The sequence below is a fragment of the Nomascus leucogenys genome, chromosome 22a, assembly GCF_006542625.1.
Source record: "Nomascus leucogenys isolate Asia chromosome 22a, Asia_NLE_v1, whole genome shotgun sequence".
Taxonomy (NCBI): Eukaryota; Metazoa; Chordata; class Mammalia; order Primates; family Hylobatidae; genus Nomascus; species Nomascus leucogenys.
This window is the reverse complement of record NC_044402.1, coordinates 27,857,925-27,879,232: the sequence shown is the minus strand read 5'-3', so window position 1 is coordinate 27,879,232 and position 21,308 is coordinate 27,857,925. Positions and strand designations below refer to the sequence as shown.

Here is a 21,308-nt window from a genome sequence, read left to right as displayed (position 1 = left end):
CTCAAGTGATCTGCCCGCCTCGGCCTCCCAAAGTGCTGGGATTACAGGCCTGAGCCACCGCGCTTGCCCTTATTCGGTCTCTTTAGCACTCAATTCTGTCACTGTAGCCAGAAAGTAGCCATACATAGTAAGTAAACAAAAAGGTGTGGCTGTATTCCAATAAAATGTATTTACAATAAAACTGCAGTTTGCCAACTCCTGGTGGAGACTATTAGCAATAACGACACATTTTATGGAAATATCCTTAGGGAGAATTACTATGGAAAGCAGACAGTAAAGACACTGAGCTGAGAGCCTAAAACAGAAACAACTTTGTCATTACTTAACTACTCTTCCTCTCTTCTCTTTGGCATATAATTTAGACCTAAATTAATGGAATAGCGATAAAGTTTAATAACAGCAATTAACAATAAATAAGTTTATTCCTAAGTCATTAATTATAGTAGCTGCTAAAAATAACTAGATGCCTACAAGTTTCAGACACTGTGCCAGCAACCTTATGCTAGCTCATTAATCTTCAGTAACTCTATGAGGAAGTTATTAATCCAGTTTTGCAGATAAGAGAACAGAAGTTCAGAGGGGTAACATGGCTTCACTGATTCATCCCCCTCTCCTGGTCTATCACAAGGCTAGCACACATTTGGGATAAGACAAACAAACAATCTGGGATACGACAAACAAAGTTGGGTTTGTGGACATGGAACAAGCAAAACCAGTAAGCCCACACAGGCAACAAACCTATGCTCTTTGCATTATAAATATCAGGTTCTGGCCGGGGGCAGTGGCTCACGCCTGTAATCCCAGCACTTTGGGAGGCCGAGGAGGGCGGATCATGAGGTCAGGAGATCAAGACCATCCTGGCTAACACAATGAAACCCCGTCTCTACTAAAAAATACAAAAAATTAGCTGGGCGTGATGGCGGGCGCCTGTAGTCCCAGCTACTCGGGAGGCTGAGGCAGGAGAATGGCATGAACCCGGGAGGCGGAGCTTGCAGTGAGCCGAGATCACGCCACTGCACTCTAGCCTGGGTGACAAGCAAGACTCCATCTCAAAAAATATATATAAATAAAAATAAAAAATAAATAAATACTGAACAATAACATCAATGGTCCACTATCAGAATTTCACAGAGATTTAAAACCACATGTGGTTCAGCTGAAAGGTGGTTATGCCATTGTAGAAATACATAGGAAATAACCTGAAGATTCCTCTACTGTACTAAATCTTACTAAAAGCACTTAAAATTCTATGTCTACATTCTTGCAGATATAGAAAAAAACTAGACAGCTTAGAGATATTCAATGTGGACAGGTTCCTCATTGCAGTTGATTAATCCTGTTCCACCATTTAATATTATCAATAGCATACACTCCAAACTAAACCTAATGACCAAAGTCAGTGAGCTTTTGGCATCAAGGAAACTTCACACACACAAAGATTTTTACCAGTAATCTGATTTTTCATATGTCTTCTAAAGTAGCTCCAAAATACATTTGGATTTTATGTTTCATTTATCAGTAAAATTCTCCAAATAGTTTGGGAGAATGATAGGATCATCAATATTATGGAAAGATAGGAAACCCCCCCCACAACCTACCATCTGCTATCATCACAATTTCATGAAATAAAGAATATTATAACATTCCCAAACATATTAGACTAAAGGAATAATACTTCTGGTTTAGTCCAAGCTTGAATGGTGACAGGAAATTTAGTATCTCTTTAGATACTAAATCAGTCCATTTCAGACAACTGTTGTTGTCTGCCTCCTAGCCAGGCACAGTGGTTCAGGTCTGTAATCCCAGCACTCTGGGAGGCCGAGGCAGGGGGATCACTTGAGTCCAGGAGTTCCGGACTAGCCTGAGCAACATAGTGAGACCCCTATCTCTACAAAAAATTAAAAAAAAAAAAATTAGCTGGGCATGGTGTTGCAAGCCAATGGTCCCAGCTACTAGGCAGGCTGAGGTGGGAGGAACGTTTAAGTCTGAGAGGTCAAGGCTGCAGTGAAGCATGACTGTGCTATGCTACTGCACTCCACTGGGTGACAGAATGAGACCCTGTCTCAAGAAAACAAACAAAACCAAAATCTGCCTATCTTGCATCTACATGTTTTCCAGATTAAAAAAAAAAAAATCTGCCTCTCTATAATTTTCAGTCATTGGTCTTGGGTTCTGACACCTAGAGCAACCCCAAATCATTTTTAAGTGCTTGATAAATGCACTGACCTAAGCAGTTAACATATACATTAACATTTAATCCTCATAAGAACCTTATGAAGTAGGTACTATTTTTATATACATTTTACATATGATGAAACTGAGGGCAAGAGAATTTAAAAACTTGCCCAAAGTCTTACAGTTAGTAGACGGCAAAGCCAGGATATGAACCCAGGTAACCTGGCACCAGAACCTATGCCTTAACCACTGGTGTGCACTGCTTCCCACCACTTCTTGTGCAGGACAATTTTTCAATGTTTAATGCTGTCATGTTCCCCCATAAGTCTTTTCTTCCCTAGATTCTGTTTCTGGTTTCCAGGCCTATTATCCTCTTGTTCAAGAGGATGTGTCCTCACACAAGTGTGAGGACAGGTTGTAGTACACTCAGCTTCCTTCGGATTAAGTCAGATCCAGAAGTAAACACAATCCTTTTGATCAACTCAGAGTAAGAAGAGACTGTTCTCTCCTGTATTTTGGACATTATATTTCTATTAAATACAGCTTATAGGGGAAAGTAAGTAAAAAATAAATAAATAAATAAAATAAACACAGCTTATAATGGCAGGAGAGACAGAATAAACTCTCCAAGGATATAATGAGACACCCACCCAAAAGATGTGGCTTAATTAAGCAGTAAATCCTAGAAAGCCTCAGAAAGCAAGTACAGCAGTTTAGACAATTTAAAACTCAAGTGGGGTTAAGTCTATGGCATGAACAATCTGTTAAGGGGAGAAAGCCTAGAGCAACAGAGAATCATGGCCTTAAAAATAGGTATTAGAGGCTGGGCGTTGTGGCTCACGCCTGTAATCACAGCACTCTGGGAGGTCAAGGCAGGTGGATCACCTGAGGTCAGGAGTTCAAGACCAGCCTGACCAACATGGTGAAACCCCATCTCTACTAAAAACACAAAAAAGTTAGCTGGGCGTGGTGGCGGGCGCCTGCAGTCCCAGCTACTTGGGAGGCTGAGACAGGAGAATTGCTTGAACCTGGGAGGCAGAGGCTGCAGTGAGCCGAGATCACACCACTGCACTCCAGCCTAGGCGACAGAGCAAGACTCTGTCTCAAAAAAAAAAATAAATAAATAAATAAAAATAAGTGCTAGAGCTGAAAGGTGAAGAGCGGCCTCCAAGAACAAGACTATTGGTGATGCATGCTCTACATTTACCCAAACTCAAGAGGAGCCAGGCTGTTATATCTTCCCATGCTATTAACAAGTATTTCAGTGGTCATAATGTACTAAGAGCTGTACCATAGAGTCCTGGCCACTGGCACAATGAAAACTAACATTTCTTTTTAAAGATTTCTCTTACTTTTTTTTTTTTTTTTTTTTTTTTTTTTGAGACGGAGTCTTGCTCTGTCGCCCAGGCTGGAGTGCAGTGGTGCAATCTCGGCTCACTGCAAGCTCCGCCTCCTGGGTTCACGCCATTCTCCTGCCTCAGCCTCTCCGAGTAGCTGGGACTACAGGCGCCCGCCACCACGCCTGGCTGTTTTTTGTATTTTTTTAGTAGACACGGGGTTTCACCGTGGTCTCGATCTCCTGACCTCGTGATCCGCCCGCCTTGGCCTCCCGAAGTGCTGGGATTACAAAGCATGAGCCACTGCGCCCAGCTAGATTTCTCTTACTTTTAACCCATATTTGAAATCACAAGTGCAATGTTAACTTTTACAATGGCCCCAGGAGCCTAGAAAAAAGGTTAACAACATTACCTATTCTTCATTATTTTAATTTCATTCTCTGTAAAACCAGCTACCCAACATTACTAAATTAAAAATTGCAGACAAATCTATTAGAATTGCTTGAGACAAGTCTCATTTTGTCACCCAGGCTGGAGTGCAGTGGCACGATCTCGGCTCACTGCACCCCAAGCAATCCTCCTACCTCAGTCTCCTGAGTAGCTGAGACTACAGAGGCATGCCACCACACTTGGCTAATTAAAAACTTCTTTTTTGGCCACGTAAGTTGTCTCACGCCTGTAATCCTAGCACTTTGGGAGACTGAGGCGGGTGGATCACTTGTCAGGAGTTCGAAACCAGCTTGGCCAACATGAAACCCTGTCTCTACTAAAAATACAAAAATTAGCTGGGCATGGTGGCGTATACCTGTAGTCTCAGCTACTCGGGAGGCAGGAGAATCACTCGAACCTGGGAGGCGGAGGTTGCAGTGAGCTGAGACTGTGCCACTGTACTCCAGCCTGGGCGACAGAGTGAGACTGTCTGGGGAAAAAAAAAATTTGTTTTGTAGAGACAGGCTCTTACTATGTTACCCACGCTGGTCGTAACTTCCTGGGCTCAAATGATCCTCCCACCTTGGCCTTCTAAAGTGTTGGGATTATAAGTGTGAGCCACCTCGCCTGGTCCCTATTAGGACTTTCTTTTTTTTTTTTTTTTTTTGGAGACGGAGTCTTGCTCTGTCGCCCAGGCTGGAGTGCAGTGGCACAATCTCGGCTCAACAAGCTCTACCTCCCGGGTTCATGCCATTCTCCCCCCTCAGCCTGCCGAGTAGCTGGGACTACAGGGGCCCGCCACCATGTCTGGCTAATTTTGTTTTTGTATTTTCAGTAGAGACGGGGTTTCACTTTGTTAGCCAGGATGGTCTCAATCTCCTGACCTCGTGATCCGCCCGCCTCGGCCTCCCAAAGTGTTGGGATTACAGGCGTGAGCCACTGTGTCCAGCCTTTTTTTTTTTTTTGAGACAGAGTTTCCCCCTTATTGCCTAGGCTGGAGTGCAATGGCGCGATCTTGGTTCACTGAAACCTCCGCCTCCTGGGTTCAAGCGATTCTCCTGTCTCAGCCTCCCAAGTAGCTGGCATTACAGGCACGCACCACCACGCCTGGCTAATTTTTGTATTTTTGGTAGAGACGGGATTTCACCATGCTGGCCAGGCTGGTCTTGATCTCCTGACCTCAGGTGATCCACTCACTTTGGCATCTCAAAGTTCTGGGATTACAGGCATGAGCCACCGTGCCTGGCAAGGACTTTTGATGTCATTAATTGTAATTCTTTATTAAATATGTTCAGCCTTGAAAGCAACAAGTTTTAAGTTGTTATGCCATTTGAGAACGTGACTAGAGGGACAATTATGAATTATTCATAACTATTATATGACATTTATTACAATGATAAGGATAAATTATTCTTCACAGCACTTCTGCCAAATCAGATGTTCAGAGTTGTGGCAGGGAGCCCAGAGGCAATGTCCTTATTTTTGCAATGGTCATGTCACTTTCAGCCACATTTGCAGGCACTGCTGACTCCTGTTCTATCCTTTGAAAACGGACGTCTTAGACAAGGTACAGTCTAGAATGGGTTTGGAAATGAAACATTTATCTGTTTATTATGTGTATCCTTTGTCTATTTACTTGCTTACAGTACCTTCTTTGAAGACATGAACATATAAATGATTGAGTGATATTGCCTTTCCAGTTACACTCACCAGGATAGCCTTTGAGTCCATAGGCTTGCCACTTGCTGACGGGCTGAAGACCTGCTCTATATGCATTGTGCTCACTGACAGAAGACATATTTAGCTGAGATTTGATCACCTGGCAGGAAGGAAACAGAAGTTAAAGGACTAAATCTATTCTGCAGGTCAACCCTGGGAACCTCAAACCTCCAAAGACATTTCTTGTATGAGGCAAAGCTAGGATTCTTGGTTTTTTTTAAGATACAGAACCTTGCTCTATTGTTCAGGCCAGAGTGCAGTGGCATGATCATAGTTCACTGCAGCCTCAAGCTCCTGAACTCAAGTGATCCTCCTGTGTTGGCCTCCCAAAGCAATGGAATTAGAGGTATAAGCCACTGTGCCTGGCCAAAGCAAGGAGTATTAAGTCTGGGGTTAATCTTAATTGTACTGCTTACTTGATCTGGGCATTTTAGATGAGTCATTTAATGTCTTAGAGCCTCAGTTTCTCATCTATACAGTAACAGTAGAGTTACCCCAAATTAAGGCAAAATGGTAATAAGAAATTTAAGCAGAAATTTTGGCTTTAATGGTAATAAGGCATTACCATTAAGGCAAAATGGTAATAAGAAATTTTGGCTTTCAAAACTACTTTTTCCTATGACATCATACCTTTGCAACTTCTTATGGGGCTGAATCATGAAAGGTGCTTGGTGTACTGAAATATCTTGAGTCACAAAGCTATTTACTTCAGTTAGGGCTAACAGTAATGCTTTTGAGACACTTGTATAGAGTTGGTATTTAAACAGAGCTATAAGGAACACCAAGCTAGACAGGGTGAGAAAATGAAAAGAGAAGGCCAGTTGCAGTGGCTCACGCCTGTAATCCCAGCACTCTGGGAGGCTGAGGCAGGCGGATCACGAGGTCAGGAGTCTGAGACCAACCTGGCCAACATGGTGAAACCCTGTCTCTACTAAAAATACAAAAATTAGTTGGGTGTGGTGGCGGGTGCCTGAAATCCCAGCTACAAGAGGCTGGGGCACCAGAATTGCTTCAACCTAGGAGGTGGAGGTTGCAGTGAGCTGAGATTGTGCCACTGTACTCCAGCCTAGGAACAGAGCAAGACTCCGTCTGAGAAAAAAAAAAAGAGAATGAAAAGAGAGTGCTGTAAACAGAAAAAATGTTTCAGTGAGACACTGGGAATCCTGTTTGCTAAAAGTAAAAGCTAAAAAATCCTGTTTGCCCTCTTCTAGATGAAATGTCCAAGTGACGCTACAACTTCTGCTTCTATTAATTACTTAGAAATGAATTTAGTATTTCAGGGGCTGAAGTTTTCTTTGTATATGAGTATCTAATGGATGGCTCATTACATTGATTAAGAGACCCACTATGCAGTCATTGAAGTCAAAACATTAAAGGAAAAAACCTTTATTCTTTCCTGAATAATAAACCTAGGGTCTACCTTGCCTTAAAATACATGAAACAGGCCGACCGGTGGCTCACGCCTGTAATTCCAACACTTTGGGAGGCCAAGGCAGGTAGATCACCTGAGGTCAGGAGTTTGGGGCCAGACTGGCCAACATAGCGAAACCCCGTCTCTACTAAAAATACAAAAATTAGCCAGGCATGGTGGCACGTGCCTGTAGTCCCAGCTACTTGGGAGGCTGAAGCAGAAGAATCATTTGAACCTAGGAGACGGAGGTTGCAGTGAGCCGAGATCACGCCACTGCATTTCAGCCTGGGTGACACAGTGAGACGCTGTCTCAGTAAAAAAAAAAAGTATATATATTATATATACACATACATATATATACATATATATATATATATATGAAACATTCTCTTTGAAAGAGAATGATCTTTTATCTTATCAACTTCTCCAAGTGTGGAGATTCCTGGACAAAATACCGAAAGTTGGCTGATGTATAACCAGTCTCTATAATAAAAGGGCTATCTGAAACCCTCTGAGAGTACTATCAGCTGAGTTTTCCAGGTACCTAGGCGCTGGTAAAACACTTTTAAGCATTTTGTCATGATTTCTTAAATAGGCTACATACTTAATACTGCACTATAATTCAACACACTCTCGGAGGTGATGTTAGTGGACCTATTCTATCATATGCTAAACTGAACCACACCACTGAGCTTTTATAAAAGGTTTTCTGCTTCCTCCCTTGCCAGACTGTTAACCACTTTCCCCACTAGTCTCATCAGCTGGCTTGTAATAGTAACGTCTCTTAATTACTGCTTTAATCTGCTTTGAGCTGGGGAACTAAACACCCAAGCTTTCATGTACTCAACACATACTGTACTTATTCAGTACTCTTTTAGGTCCCGTACTAGACACATAATGGCTCATTCCCTGATGGCTGACATTCTAAAAAGCATGTACATATTATGGTAAAATGTAGGTAAAAGGAGCTGAATGAGAGTCTGAAGGGCTCCGGAGAGAAAAAGTATATTATTCTTGGGTTGTGGTCTTTCTGTATTTTGACAATTCTAAGACCACTTTTTTTCCTAACAAATGAAGGTGCTGAAAAGCTGAGCTCAAGTATACAATCATTAACACTTAATACTGTAGCATCCCAATTTTATTAGAGCTGTTAGGAAGCTTGGAAAGAACGCCTCATCTAGACATCTGTGGACAACACCGAGAGCAAATTAAGGGGCTGCATATCCTCAACGTTAAAGTGGATTGTAAAGAAAGAAAATGTAAATTGGACTACGGTTTTGGTTCCCCGTTTTCCCTCTTGCCTATTATGTTCCCTTAATTTTTTTTTTTTTTATCTATTTACTTGAGAGCAGGTTATAAGACTGGCTAATTTTTTTGTATTTTTGGCGGAGACGGGGGTCTTGCCATGTTTCCCAGGCTGGTCTCGAACCCCTGGGTTCAAGCGATCCACCCGCCTCGGCCTCCAAAGTGCTGGGATTACAGGCTTGAGCCACCGCTCCCGGCCTGTGTTCCCCTTCTTAATCTCCATGGGGAAACGTAGAGAGAAAAAACGGTGCCTGTATTCCATATATACTTGTTTGCCATTTATTTTCAACACGGAGGGATTCTCAGAATCCTTCAATGACCTCCTTCTAAAAGGCCCAGAGGAGAAGACGGGAGTTTTACGCACAGCGGCTTAACAGCGCCAGATCCCTGTCAGTTCTGGGATTCCTCGGGAGTGGTTTTTTCAAGCTGCAGAAGTCTACCCTACCGTCTACGAAGGCGTTCTATGGGGTTTTACAAAAACCCAAACAGAAATGTGAGGAGACAGTTACAGTAAGAAATAAACATGGATTCCCAGGCTCTTTTGACTGAGCCCCCCGCCAAGAATGGCCGCCTAAAGAAACGGGCATCTCAACGCTTTATTGCTAGTGTGACGGTTAGTGGGGAGTTCGACTCTGCCGCCAAAGGAGGGCAGGAATCGTTCAATAACAATCGGTCTGGAGGTGAAAAGAGGCGAAGAAGACACGAAGTCCCTCCAAGACGCGGGGCAAAGCGACTCCCCTCTGTACCTTTTGGGCACCAGGACCCGTGCCACGGGCTGCGTGGGCCGCCGAGAAGTCGATGACCCCTTCCAGGTCTGCGGTCCCGGGCCAACTCTGACGGTAGAAGCGGAAAAGTTTCCGAAAGGCGTCCTCCCCGGGCTCAGTTGCCAAAGTCGCCACAGAGCCCACGGCCGCTGCCATCTTCCGCATCTCGCGGCCTGTACCCTCTGATCCGGAAGCAGATTCTCCGTGTTCCGGATCCGGAAATTTTTTCCGGGGCCGCGGCCTCAGCTCGAGGAGGTGCTTTAGTCTAAAGATGGCTGCTTCAGCAGCGAGAGGTGTTGTGGCGCTGCGTAGAAATATCAATCGGCCGGTTGTTTTTGTGAGAAGAATTCCTTGGACTGCGGCGTCGAGTGAGTGATGGAGATGTGGAAGTAGTGGAATTTTTAGGTCCAAGTGATCCTCAAAGCTTCTGGTTTTTGCAGGGTACTTAAGTCAGCATGGTGGCTTAATTAGGAGACTGCTCCTGAGCATGCAAGTGAGCAGAAAGAAATTTTGTTTGCAGTTAACCGTTTAGAGATGTCCGTTGAGCTTTTGGGGTCACGAATGCACCGGCTCTTGCCTTTAGGAGTGATTTGGTGTAAAGATTTATTACTTGATAATCAAGATTTACAATTTAGAAGGGATAATTTTGACTGTAGTGTGGAGGATGGATTCAAGGTGGCAAGATTGTAGGCGTGCAGAGGAGCTAAAAAGCAATTTCATTAACTTACTTAAAACGTGAGGACCTGAATTAGGGCGATGGTAGAAGGATGGTGGTCAGATGCATTGTTTTAAAAGCAAATTAGATGCCGTTTCGTGATGGCTTAAGTGGGAGAAGTGTACGGAATAAATGAAAGGGAGGAATGATTTCTGGGTTTTTAGTATTGGTGAATTGCTTGTTTAGAAGTTAGGAGCAGGCCAAGAGAAGATGAGTAAAGTTTGAATGTGTTGACTTTGAGAAACTTGTGAGGTTTCCGTCAGGCAATTGGACAAAGGTTGTATATCATTGTGGCTGAGAAGTGGACTCCGAAGCTAGACCGTTGGGATTAGAATTCCAACTTGGCCATTTAATCGTTGTATCACTTGAATAACTGAAGTTAGTATGGGAAAAGGGCTCACAACTGGGCCTCAGTTTACTCATCGATAAAATGGAATCAATACCCAACTCATAGGATTGTTGAGAGGATTGAGGTTATATGCAAACTTCTTAGACTTGTGTTAGATACAGTGTAAGTACTCAGCAAATGATAGTTATTTTCACGATAACTAAAATTGAAACTTATGGGAGAGGCCTAGTCTAGAGATAAAGGTTGGAATAATTAGTTCTGAAATCTTTCACCATCTTCGATTTTTGTCAGCTGCAGTTTTGAGATGAGGTTTTTATATTTGCTTACCAACATGTAAACATTCGTGGTCACTCTTTTTGTAGATATTCATGTTTCAGGTCAGCCCCTTTAAACAATGGAGCAAGATTTAGTTTCTTCTTAGTTTTTTGTGGCTCAGATGTGAGTAGTAGAATGGGAAATAGGTTGGTTTGTGCCCCATCTTTTTTAAACATGTGGTTGTTGAAGACCAAGCCCAGTAAAGTCTCCCGTAGGCCCTGTGAAACTTTATGGAAAGGCTGAGGAGTTTTCATTAGCATCTTGCGGATGCAAGTTTCCAGACAATAAAGGGCTAGTTTAAAACCCTTAAAAAGAGTCAGCATTATGTACAACTTGGAAACAGTTTCTCTTGGTTGTTCCATTGATTCAGCAAATATTTATTTGAGTGTCTATTCTGTGGTAGGCATTGTTTTTGGTGCTTGCAGCTGTTTTTCCTTCACCATTTTAGGCAATTTAGGAAGAGGGTTACCTTCCAGAGCTGGTTTGTTTTGAAATCAGTGTCTTCTAGGACTTTAATTATCTGGTATAAAACATATGTTTAACATTATTTTGTTCTCCAGTATCATATTCTGTGAGACCTTGATCTTGCCAGTTGGTTTGACTTAGCCATTAGAGCCCTTCAAAATTTAGTCTCTGTGGATTATTGGAAGGATTAGTGGACTTTTACTTATTCATTTAGCCAATATTGAGCCCCTACTCTTTATTGGTCACTGTAAACATAGTGGTTTATATGCTGAGGGAGCTTACAGTGTAGTGGTGGGGATGAAGAGACTTAGAACAAATTTAGGCAGTTGTCGAACCAGTGAGGTTTTGGTGAACTAGGAGAACTAAATAGATATTATAAAAAGTAAATCAGTGAAGTACAAGCACTGTAGTTCAGAAGAGAAACAGATCGTGTAATTTTTGGTCTTTAAGATTATATACTTTAAATCTTTGAAGTCTCACAGGGCTAGTACATTGTCTTGTATTGTGATAGGAGCCCAATAAAATAATACTCAGTGGATGTATTTGGTTTGGGTCTTGAAGGATAGTTATAGTTATAAGTTAGCCAGGGGGAGATAGGATTACCAACATATGGAGGGGGAGAGAACAACATATGCAAAGAGGGTAATCCGCAGGACAGATGCAGATAATTCAGTTTGTTGTACTAGAGAGTAACTAGGGGCCAGCAGTGAGAAATAAGGCAGGAAGGGTAGGGTAGGTGAGGTCAACTCAACACATTTTACTAAATTGTGAAAGACCAGTAAGTTGGGATTTTATTTGGAAATCTTCAGTATACCTGGAAACACACTGGATTATAATTTGTCTTTTTCTTCATTGTGATCTGCTCACAGGGATCATAGTCCACATAGCACAGTAACTGACATGATGAAAACACTCGATATTTGCTGAGGATGGAGACTGCAGCCAACTCAACAACTTCTCTGTCCATCTCCCCTCCTCACCACCAAGTCTGGTACATTATGGCTTTATAGTCAGTACCATAGCTGCTTCCTAAATCTTAAAGCCTTTAAGGAAATGCAAAGTAGTTCCTGTCCACAAGAAATCTGGTGACCCTGGGACCACTTTCAGTTTCTTTCTGCAGTCTAAGATAGAGAATCCAAAATATAGTAACTACTTTTAATGTTTTCTTCTGCCACACAGGTCAGCTGAAAGAACACTTTGCACAGTTCGGCCATGTCAGAAGGTGCATTCTGCATTTTGTAAGTATTAAGGAAAAGTAGGTGGGAGGTGGGGATGGCTAATGGGTACAAAAAAAAATAGAATGAATAAGACCTATTTGATAGTACAACAGGGTGAGTATGGTCAATAATAATTGTACATTTTAAAATAACTCGGAGTGTAATTGGATTATTTGTAACTCAAAGGATAAATGCCTGAGGGGATGGATACCCCATAAGTCAAAGGATAAATGCTTGAGGGGATAGATACCCCATGCTCCATGATGTGCTTAATTTACATTGCATGCCTATATCAAAACACCTCATGTACTCCATAAATATATACACTTACTATACAAAATATACACTATACCTCACAAAATTGTTAAAAAAAAAAAAAAGCTTAAAGTGTTTTAAAAAATTCTTATTTATCTATCTTGCAACAGGGTCTCGCTCTGTCCCCCTGCAGGGGTGCAGTGGCCCAATCTCACGCAGCCTCTGCCTCCCAGGCTTAAGTGATCCTCCTACCTCAGCCTCCTGAGTAGCTGGGACTACAGACATGTGCCACCATGCCCATTTAACTTTTTTGGTATTTTTTAGTGGAGACAGGGTTTCGCCATACTGCCCAGACTGGAAAATTTTTTTAATTTTCATTTTCTTTTTTTTAAGAGACAGGGTCTTGCTCTATCACTCCAGGTGGAGTGCAGTGATGCAATCATGGCTCACTGTAACTTCTGCCTCCCAGGCTTAGGTGATCCTCCCACCTCAGCCTCCTGAGTAGCTGGGACTACAGGCATGTACCACCACACCTGCGTAATTTTTGTATTTTTTGTAGAGCTAGAGTTTCGCCATGTTGCTTACGCTGGTCTCGTTAAACTCCTGGGCTCAAGCTATCTGCCCACCTCGGCCTCCCAAAATGTTGAGATTACAGGTGTGAGCCACTGCTGGCTTATTTTTATGGAGATGGGGGTCTTCCCATGTTACTCAGGCTGATCTTGAACTCCTGGCTTCAAGCAATCCTGCATTGGCCTCCCAAAGTGCTGGGATTACAGGCGTGAGCCACCATGCCCAGCCTACAGTCTTTATTGATAATATTTTGAGTGATACTGATTAAAAAGTGAAAAAGCTTTATCATAGGTATTTGTGTTCGTTTTTTTATTGTTGTATAACAAAATACCACAAGCATAATGGCTCAGAACAACACATATCTCACAGCTGAGCACAGTTTAGCTGGGTCCTCTCCTTAGGGTCTCACATAGCTATATTCCAGGTGTCAGCTGGGGCTGTGGTGTGTCTCATCAAAGGGTCAACTGGGGAAAAAGACTGACTTGCAAGCTCCCTCATGTGGTTGGCAAAATTCCTTTTTTTTTTTTTTTTGAGATGGAGTCTTGCTCTGTTGCCTAAGCTGGAGTGCATTGGCACAGTCTCAGCTTACTGCAATCTCTGCCTCCTGGGTTCAAGCCATTCTCCTGCCTCAGCCTCCTGAGTAGCTGGGACTACAGGCACGTGCCACCACGACGGGCTAATTTTTTTTGAGACGGAGTCTTGCTCTGTCGCCCAGGCTGGAGTGCAGTGGTGCGATCTCGGCTCACCACAAGCTCCGCCTCCCGGGTTCATGCCATTCTCCTGCCTCAGCCTCCTGAGTAGCTGGGACTACAGGCGCCCACCACTATGCCCGGCTAATTTTTTGTATTTTTAGTAGAGATGGAGTTTCGCTATGTTGGCCAGGCTGGTCTCGAACTCCTGACCTCAAGTGACCTGCCCGCCTGGGCTTCCCAAAATGCTGGGATTACAGGTGTGAGCCTCCACACCCGGCTAGAATTCATCTTTAACTGTAGGACTGAGGTCTTTTTTCTTGCTGACCTTTGGCTCTGAGTTGGGAGCTGCTGTCACCTAGGAACTCCCTGCAGTTCCTTGTTACCTGGTTTATCTGTAGGCTGTCTTACAATATGGCAGCTTGCTTCTTTAAAGCCAGCAAGGGCTTCTCCAGTCTGCTTAAGATGGCATCTTATATAGAACGTAATCACAGGAGTGACATCCCATTAGTTTCGCTGTATTCTTTTGGTTAGAAGCAAGTCAGCCGGGTGCGGTGGCTCACGCTTGTAATCCCAGCACTTTGGGAGGCCGAGGCAGGCGGATCACGAGGTCAGGAGATCGAGACCACGGTGAAATCCCGTCTCTACTAAAAATACAAAAAAATTAGCCGGGCGTGGTGGCAGCCCCTGCAGTCCCAGCTACTCAGAGAGGCTGAGGCAGGAGAATGGCGTGAACCCGGGAGGCGGAGCTTGCAGTGAGCCGAGATTGTGCCACTGCGCTCCAGCCTGGGCGACACAGCGAGACTCCGTCTCAAAAAAAAAAAAAAACAAAAAAACAAGTCAGGTTTCGCCTACACTCAAGGGGAGGGGATTATATAGGGTGATAGGGTGTAACATGGGGAATGCGTGGAGATCATGGGGCCCATCTTAGAATTCTGCCTACTACAGTATTCTAATAAGGACTTGAGATTTCTAATAATTGGCAGAGGATATTTTAAGTTTTATGTTCATTGAGTACCATTTTCTTTTTTAGATTTATAACTAATAAAACTTTTTATATTAATTATATTTGCTTTCTTGTGAGGGTCTAGAAATCAGCGTATAAATTTATCCTGGGCTGTATTTTTCTGTGGGCTTTTTTAGGGTATGATCTGAGTACATAGAGTTTACACACACTTCACTGAAACCCTTTTTTCCTTGTAACACTGTAAGGGCTGTGGTAACATAACAACATAAAGGAACTTAAATTCTTAATTCTTGGTTTAATGTTACTTGACTCCCAAAGACTAATAGATTAGTTATATATAGTGCCAGTGAAGTTGTAGGGAATCTGGCACTCATGTTGAGAAGTTCAACTGGTACCTTCAGTTCTGTTGTGTAGTTGGCAAAATACCAAAGTTAAGAATTTATATTTGCTTTGATCTAGCAGTTACTTTTCTAAGAATTTATCCTACAGAACTGTGTGGTCAAGAATATTCCAAAGCAGCATTGCTTAATGTCAAGTAAGAAGAAAAAACCTAAATGTTCATCACTGGGATTGATTAGATATTAAGTCACTGATGCAATGGAACTTTATATAGTTGAATAGAAAAGTTAGGCACATGTATTATGGACATGAAATATTTTCTGTAAGTATGAAAACTTCAATTTTTTCAAGAGCATTTAAATAAATTTCCTTGCAAAAAAAATGAATAGATTTTTCTTGGTCCATAAATAAAATAGGACCTGCAAAGAATAGATCTTAGATTTAAATAAAAGAAGGCTTTGATGTTGGTAAAACAAAATAAAATATGACAAAAAAAATTTTTTGTTCCATTCATTGTACTCCAGTTGGAAATCCTGGTTCCTTTTTTTGACAGGGTCTCACTCTCACTCAGGCTAGAGTGCAGTGGCACAATCACGTTCACCGCAGCCTTGACCTCCTGGGTTCAAGGGATCTTTCTGCCTCTGCCTCCTGAGTAGCTGGGACTAGTCGTGTGCCACCACACCTTTTTTGTATACTCCTTGTAGAAATGAGGCTTCACCATATTGCCCAGGCTGGTCTCGAACTCCTGGACTCAAGCAGTCTACTCACCTCGGCTCCCAAAGTGCTGTGATTACAGGCATGAGCCACCACACCTGGACTGAGTTATTTTTTTTTGAGACAGCCTTGCTCTGTCGCCCAGGCTGGAGTGCAGTGGCGCGATCTCAGCTCACTGCAGTCTCTGCCTCCCGGGTTCAAGTGATCCCCCTTCCTCAGTCACCCAGATAGCTGGGACTACAGGCATGTGCCACCACACCCGGCTAATTTTTGTGTTTTTAGTAGAGATGGAGTTTCACCATGTTGGCCAGGCTGGTCTCGAACTCCTGACCTCAAGCCATCCACCCACCTCAGCCTCCCAAAGTGCTTGGATTGAGCCACTGCACCTGGCCTATGTTTTAATATAAACAAATTTCTTAATGCCTTTGACTGTGGAAGTGGTCACATGACAATAAAGGAATGCTTTAGAAATTGTCGTATCTACAATGAATGGATCATTGGGACATCACCAGAAACTTCCCCTATATTCTAGGTTAATCCTTATAAAGTTACCCTTGAAGTAAAGGAGCAATTGTAAGATTTTGGTTTTTTTGGCAAAGCACAGCGTAACTTGAATGAGACTAATGAGGACCAGTTTGTCATCTACAGGGACTAGACATCTTAATTTCTGTTGAAGGGCTGGAGGGGCAGGGTACATCCAGGCACTCTAGAATCTGCTTTCCGTATGTGATGTATAGGTTGAAACTTTTGCACAAGTAGCAAAATTGTTTAAATTAACCAGAAGTCTGTAACTAGGTTGAGTAAGGGCTAAATATTATCTTTTCTTGTTTTTTATTAGGAACATGTGATGATAGTCGTGGTGGTGGTGAGGGTGACTGGATTCAGAAATGAGTGCAACAAGGCTTTGAGGCTTAATCTAGTTTCTAGAAACGAGGCTTAGAACAAGAGTACTGATCAAAATTTCCCTTAGCTATTACTGTTAGTATGGTTTGCATCTAGAATGACACAGAAAGCTCATGACCCGTATCTTCTCTAATGGCAGCAAGGAAAACAGGAAGTTTAACAACACAGGGATTTAGCCTTGGGTAATCAGGAAGGGTGTAAAGCAAGGTTACTGACACTTATAAATGTCTGTGATCCTATTTTTGGCTGGGCATGGTGGCTTACGTGTGTAATTCCAGCACTTTCGGAGGGAGGCCCAGGAGTTTGAGACCGGCCTGGGTAAGATGGCAAGACCCCATCTCTGCAAAAAATATAAAAAATAAGGCAGACATGGTAGTATGTACCTGTGATCCCAGCTACTGAAGAGGCTGAGGTGGGAGGATTGCTTGAACCCAGGAAGTTGAGGCTGCAGTGAGTTGGGTTCATACCACTGCACTCCAGCCTGGGTGACAGAGCAAGACTCTGCCTAAAAAAAAAAAAAACTAAAATTAAAAAGTCCGATTTTTGGCAGATGAAAAAGTTGGTAGTTTGATTTGGAACTCATGGAAACTTTCTCAAGTTCATGATTAATCTTTTCCTGTATTTTGAATTTTTAGGACAAGACGACTGGCTTTCACAGAGGTTTGGGTTGGGTTCAGTTTTCTTCAGAAGAAGAAGTTCGGAATGTACTACAACAGGAAAATCATATTATAGATGGAGTAAAGGTAAATTTATTTCTATACCAGATACATATATACATGTAGGTAATATTTAATTATGTATCAATTAAATAGATCATAAATGTGGAATGATGGGGACTTTGAGAGATTTGTAACTGAAGCTGCCTTAATGCTTGTTAAGAATGGTGGGGTGGTAGGCCAGGCGCGGTGGTTCATGCCTGTAATCCCAGCACTTTGGGAGGCCGAGGCGGGGGGATCACCAGAGGTCAGGAGTTCGAGACCAGCCTGACCAACATGGAGAAACCCCGTCTCTACTAAAAATACAAAAAAAATTAGACGGGCGTGGTGGCACATGCCTGTAGTCCCAGCTACTCAGGAGACTGAGGCAGGAGAACCCAGGAGACAGAGGTTGCAGTGAGCTAAGATCGCACCATTGCACTCTAGCCTGGGCAACAAGAACGAAACTCCTATCTCAAAAAAAAGGGGGGGGGGGGGCGTTGGTAGAGTGCCCAGTTTTAAAAGGTCCAGGAAAGTACTAGATGACCCTTTAATGGGTAGCATGATATATAACACAGTGGACATAGCAGTCTACTTTTCTTTTTGTTTGAGACAGTCTCGCTCTTGTTGTCCAGGCTAGAGTGCAATGGTGCGATCTCGGCTCACTGCAACCTCTGCCTCCTGGGTTCAAGCGATTTTCCTGCCTCAACCTCCCAAGTAGCTGGGATTACAGGCATGCGCCACCACGCACGGCTAATATTTTTTTGTATTTTTAGTAGAGATTGGGTTTCACCATGTTGGTCAGGCTGGTCTCGAACTCCTGACCTCAGGCGATCTGCCTGCCTTGTGCTGGGATTACAGGCGTGAGCCACAGTGCCTGGCCAGCAGTCTGCTTTTCACATCAGGCAAGCTGGGGCTGAAATCTTGGCTTACCCACCATGTGATCTTGGGCCAAATTGATGTACTATTTTAGTTTTAAATTTATTTTTAATGACACAGGGCCTTGCTGTGTTGCAGGGTGGTCTTGAACTCCTGGCCTCAAGCAATCCTCTTGCCTCAGCCTGCCAAAATGCTGGGATTACAGGCCTGAGCCACTGCCCCGGCCTGATTTACAATTTTTAATTGAGGGTTAGGGAGTCATAATATCAACAAAGATGGTAAAAGGAATTTGAGGAGAAAACAAAAGAACAATGGACAAATAAAAACTGCCTGGGTTATTCATACTGACTCCCTAATAAAGTGATTTTCAGTTTGAATGTTTTTACAGACATTGCCTTTCCTTCCTTACAGTGCTTATTTATTTTTTTTTAGCTCCAGGTTCACACTCAAAGGCCAAAACTTTCGCAAACATCTGATGACGAAGAGAAAGATTTTTGAGACTGCAGCCTATTAATAAAGTTAACATAACTGAGAATTTTGTCTAAATGTTTTTATTTGAAACAAATAGTTGCACCAAGCAAGAGATTACTTTGCCCACTCCAAATTAAAACAGAGCACAATAGGGGCAAAATTTATGTGGCAGGACAGTTCCAGTATGTGAAAATCTTCCTCCTCACTGTAGTTGGGGTAACTTTACTCATATGCAGCTGTTCTTACACTAAATATTAACCCCAAACTACTAGTGTCACACAAAAGGAAGTGGTCTTGACTTTGTATGTGGGGCAGCATGTTCTATAAATGCTGAAAGGTGGGAGAAGCACAAACACAACCCACTCTTTAAAAAAAAACTAAATAATTCAAAGTAGAATTTTCTATCCCCCCCATTCTCCGGTAATAAAAAGTAGTGCTGGGATCTGGCACCCAGATTTGGTTTTTATCTTGACCATTTACAAAGTGTTCCCCCATATGACTTGCATCATTAGGGTTATGGGTAAGAGTTCATTCACTTTGAAGAGACCTGTGCCTATTCCTTCCTCCTCTTCTTGCCTTCATGCTCATGTTCCTTGGGGCGGCTGCTATCTGAGGGTCTTTTAGAGCCACCATGCTGTTTGGCTTCTTCCAAAAACTTGTCCAAACCAAAAGGATCTTCCTCAAACTGAACTGGTCCTTCTCGGCCTCTCTGTCTACGGTCTGAACCAGAAAACTCCTTGTCAGGAACAAATCTAAGGAAAAAGAGAAAAGACTGTGAAGTACTTTGCTTTCACCAGTGTAAACACTGAAATTGAGTTGTATGGCTTGGCACCTGTTGGTCTTTATTCTGGCTTCTAGGTCATCACCATACATGTCCTTGTCCAGATTTTTACTGGGCCTATAAATACTCTGGGCCATATCTTTGCCACCTCTCCAGGCTTGATCATAAACGTTATAAATTTCATCTTCTCCACCTGCAAATCCACTGTCCATACCCTGTGGAAAAATGGATGACATTAAATAAAAGTGTAAACATTATCAAAAGCTGAATCATAACATGTTTACAGTAAACCCTTGCTAATGTATAGCTCACATTTTCAACAATCTGAACTGCAAATTAAAAAGTCTTCATTAAAAAACTGGTAGCACATAAACTGTTCATAACGACTTTGGATTCTTTTTTTTTTTCTTCAGACAGAGTCTTGCTCTGTCACCCAGGCTGGAGTGCAGTGGTGTGATCTTGGCTCACTGCAGCCACCGCCTCCCAGTTCCAGCGATTCTCCTGCCTCAGCCTCCCAGGTAGCTGGGATTACAGGCACGTGCCACCACACCCAGCTAATTTTTGTATTTTTAGTAGAGACAGTTTCACCACGTTGGCCAGGCTGGTCCTGAACCCCTGACCTCAGGTGATTGCCTGCCTTGGTCTCACAAAGTGCTATATAGCTCACTGGAGCTGTGACCTCCCTGGGCTCAGGTATTCCTCCCACCTCAGCCTCCCAAGTAGCTGGGAGTACAGGTGTGTGCCACCATGTCCAGCTAATTTTTTGTAGACAGGGTTTTGTCATACTGCCCAGGCTGATCTTAAACTGGGTTCAAGCGATCTGTCTGCCTAGGTCTCACAAAGTGCTAGGATTACAGGTGTGAGCCACAGTGCCCAGCCAGAAATATTTTCATCACAATTTTTTTTTTTTTTTTTTTGAGACAGAGTCTCACTCTGTTGCCCAGGCTGGAGTGCAGTGGCGCGATCTCGGCTCATTGCAACCTCCGCCTCCTAGGTTTAAGCGAGTCTCCTGCCTCAGCCTCCCGAGTAGCTGGGACTACAGGCATGCGCCACCACTCCTGGCTAATTTTTGTATTTTTAGTAGAGACAGGGTTTCACTATATTGGCCAGGCTGGTCTCGAACTCCTGACCTCGTGATCTGCCCGCCTCAGCCTCCCAAAGTGCTGGAATTACAGACTTGAGCCACCACACCCGGCCTCATCACAATTTTTAAATATTTTAAGCTTAAGCTTCTAACAGGTGATTATCTTGAAAATATTTACTTATGTGGAATTTCACCCCTAGATCCCTTTGCTCAGCTGGTAAGTTGCCATTGTATAGTGGTTAAGAAAGCTTTGAAATCGGCTGGGCACAGTGGCTCACGCCTGTAATCCCAGCACTTTGGGAGGCCAAAGCAGGAGGATCACGAGGTTAGGAGTTCGAGACCCGCTTGACCCAACGTGATGAAACCCTGTCTCTACTAAGGATACAAAAATTAGCTGGGCATGGTGGCACATGCCCTGTGATAATCCCAGCTACTCAGGAGGCTGAGGCAGGAGAATCCCTTGAACCTGGGAGGTGGAGGTTGCAGTGACCCGAGATGGCACCACTGCACTCCAGCCTGGGTGACAGAGTGGGACTCCATATCAAAAAAAAAAAAAAAGCTTTGAAATCAAGACACCCAGTTTGAATCTTAATTCCATCAGTCACAAGCTAAACCTGTGTTTCAATTTCCTCATCTATAACATAAGAGATAATAGTATTATTTCATAGGACTTTTGTAAGGATTGAGATAATAATAATACTTAGAACAATGCCAAGAATATAAAATGCACCTAGTAAATTATCACTTAGAAGAGCTTACT

The 21,308-nt window shown here is 43.0% G+C and overlaps 3 protein-coding genes across 5 annotated transcripts in view; 1 reads left to right on the top strand and 2 right to left on the bottom strand.

The window, feature by feature from the left end:
* Positions 1 to 9,326, bottom strand: part of ALKBH1 (alkB homolog 1, histone H2A dioxygenase) — a 36,619-nt gene extending 27,293 nt beyond the window's left edge. The window contains exons 1-2 of the mRNA XM_030802662.1: positions 9,123 to 9,326; positions 5,652 to 5,760 (exon numbers count right to left, since the gene is read on the bottom strand). Of these exons, the coding sequence (XP_030658522.1) occupies positions 5,652 to 5,760; positions 9,123 to 9,305 (292 nt within the window). The 5' untranslated portion in view covers positions 9,306 to 9,326. The remainder of the gene's footprint in view (positions 1 to 5,651; positions 5,761 to 9,122) is intronic.
* Positions 9,327 to 9,363: 37 nt separating this feature from the next.
* SLIRP (SRA stem-loop interacting RNA binding protein) lies at positions 9,364 to 18,747 on the top strand. Its single transcript, XM_004091863.3, has 4 exons — positions 9,364 to 9,508; positions 12,164 to 12,222; positions 17,274 to 17,381; positions 18,645 to 18,747. The coding sequence occupies exons 1-4, from the start codon at positions 9,412 to 9,414 to the stop codon at positions 18,708 to 18,710; spliced, it is 330 nt and encodes a 109-aa protein (XP_004091911.1). The 5' UTR covers positions 9,364 to 9,411; the 3' UTR covers positions 18,711 to 18,747.
* SNW1 (SNW domain containing 1) overlaps positions 18,748 to 21,308 on the bottom strand; it is a 44,191-nt gene continuing 41,630 nt past the window's right edge. For 2 of the 3 annotated variants that reach the window (XM_003260812.4, XM_030802661.1), the window contains 2 exons: positions 19,516 to 19,679; positions 18,748 to 19,435 (listed from right to left, as the gene is read on the bottom strand). In XM_003260812.4, the coding sequence (XP_003260860.1) occupies positions 19,237 to 19,435; positions 19,516 to 19,679 (363 nt within the window). In that variant the 3' untranslated portion in view covers positions 18,748 to 19,236. Of the gene's footprint in view, positions 19,680 to 21,308 lie in introns of all 3 variants that reach the window. The other variant, XM_012498139.2, reaches the window with a different exon arrangement.

Excerpts from the sequence above, each read along its gene's own strand:
- SLIRP (XM_004091863.3), top strand. The coding sequence starts at position 9,412 with ATGGCTGCTTCAGCAGCGAGAGGTGTTGTGGCGCTGCGTAGAAATATC. Across the intron at positions 12,223-17,273 it reads GAAGGTGCATTCTGCATTTT|GACAAGACGACTGGCTTTCA; the intron begins GTAAGTATTAAG and ends TTGAATTTTTAG. Across the intron at positions 17,382-18,644 it reads ATATTATAGATGGAGTAAAG|CTCCAGGTTCACACTCAAAG; the intron begins GTAAATTTATTT and ends ATTTTTTTTTAG.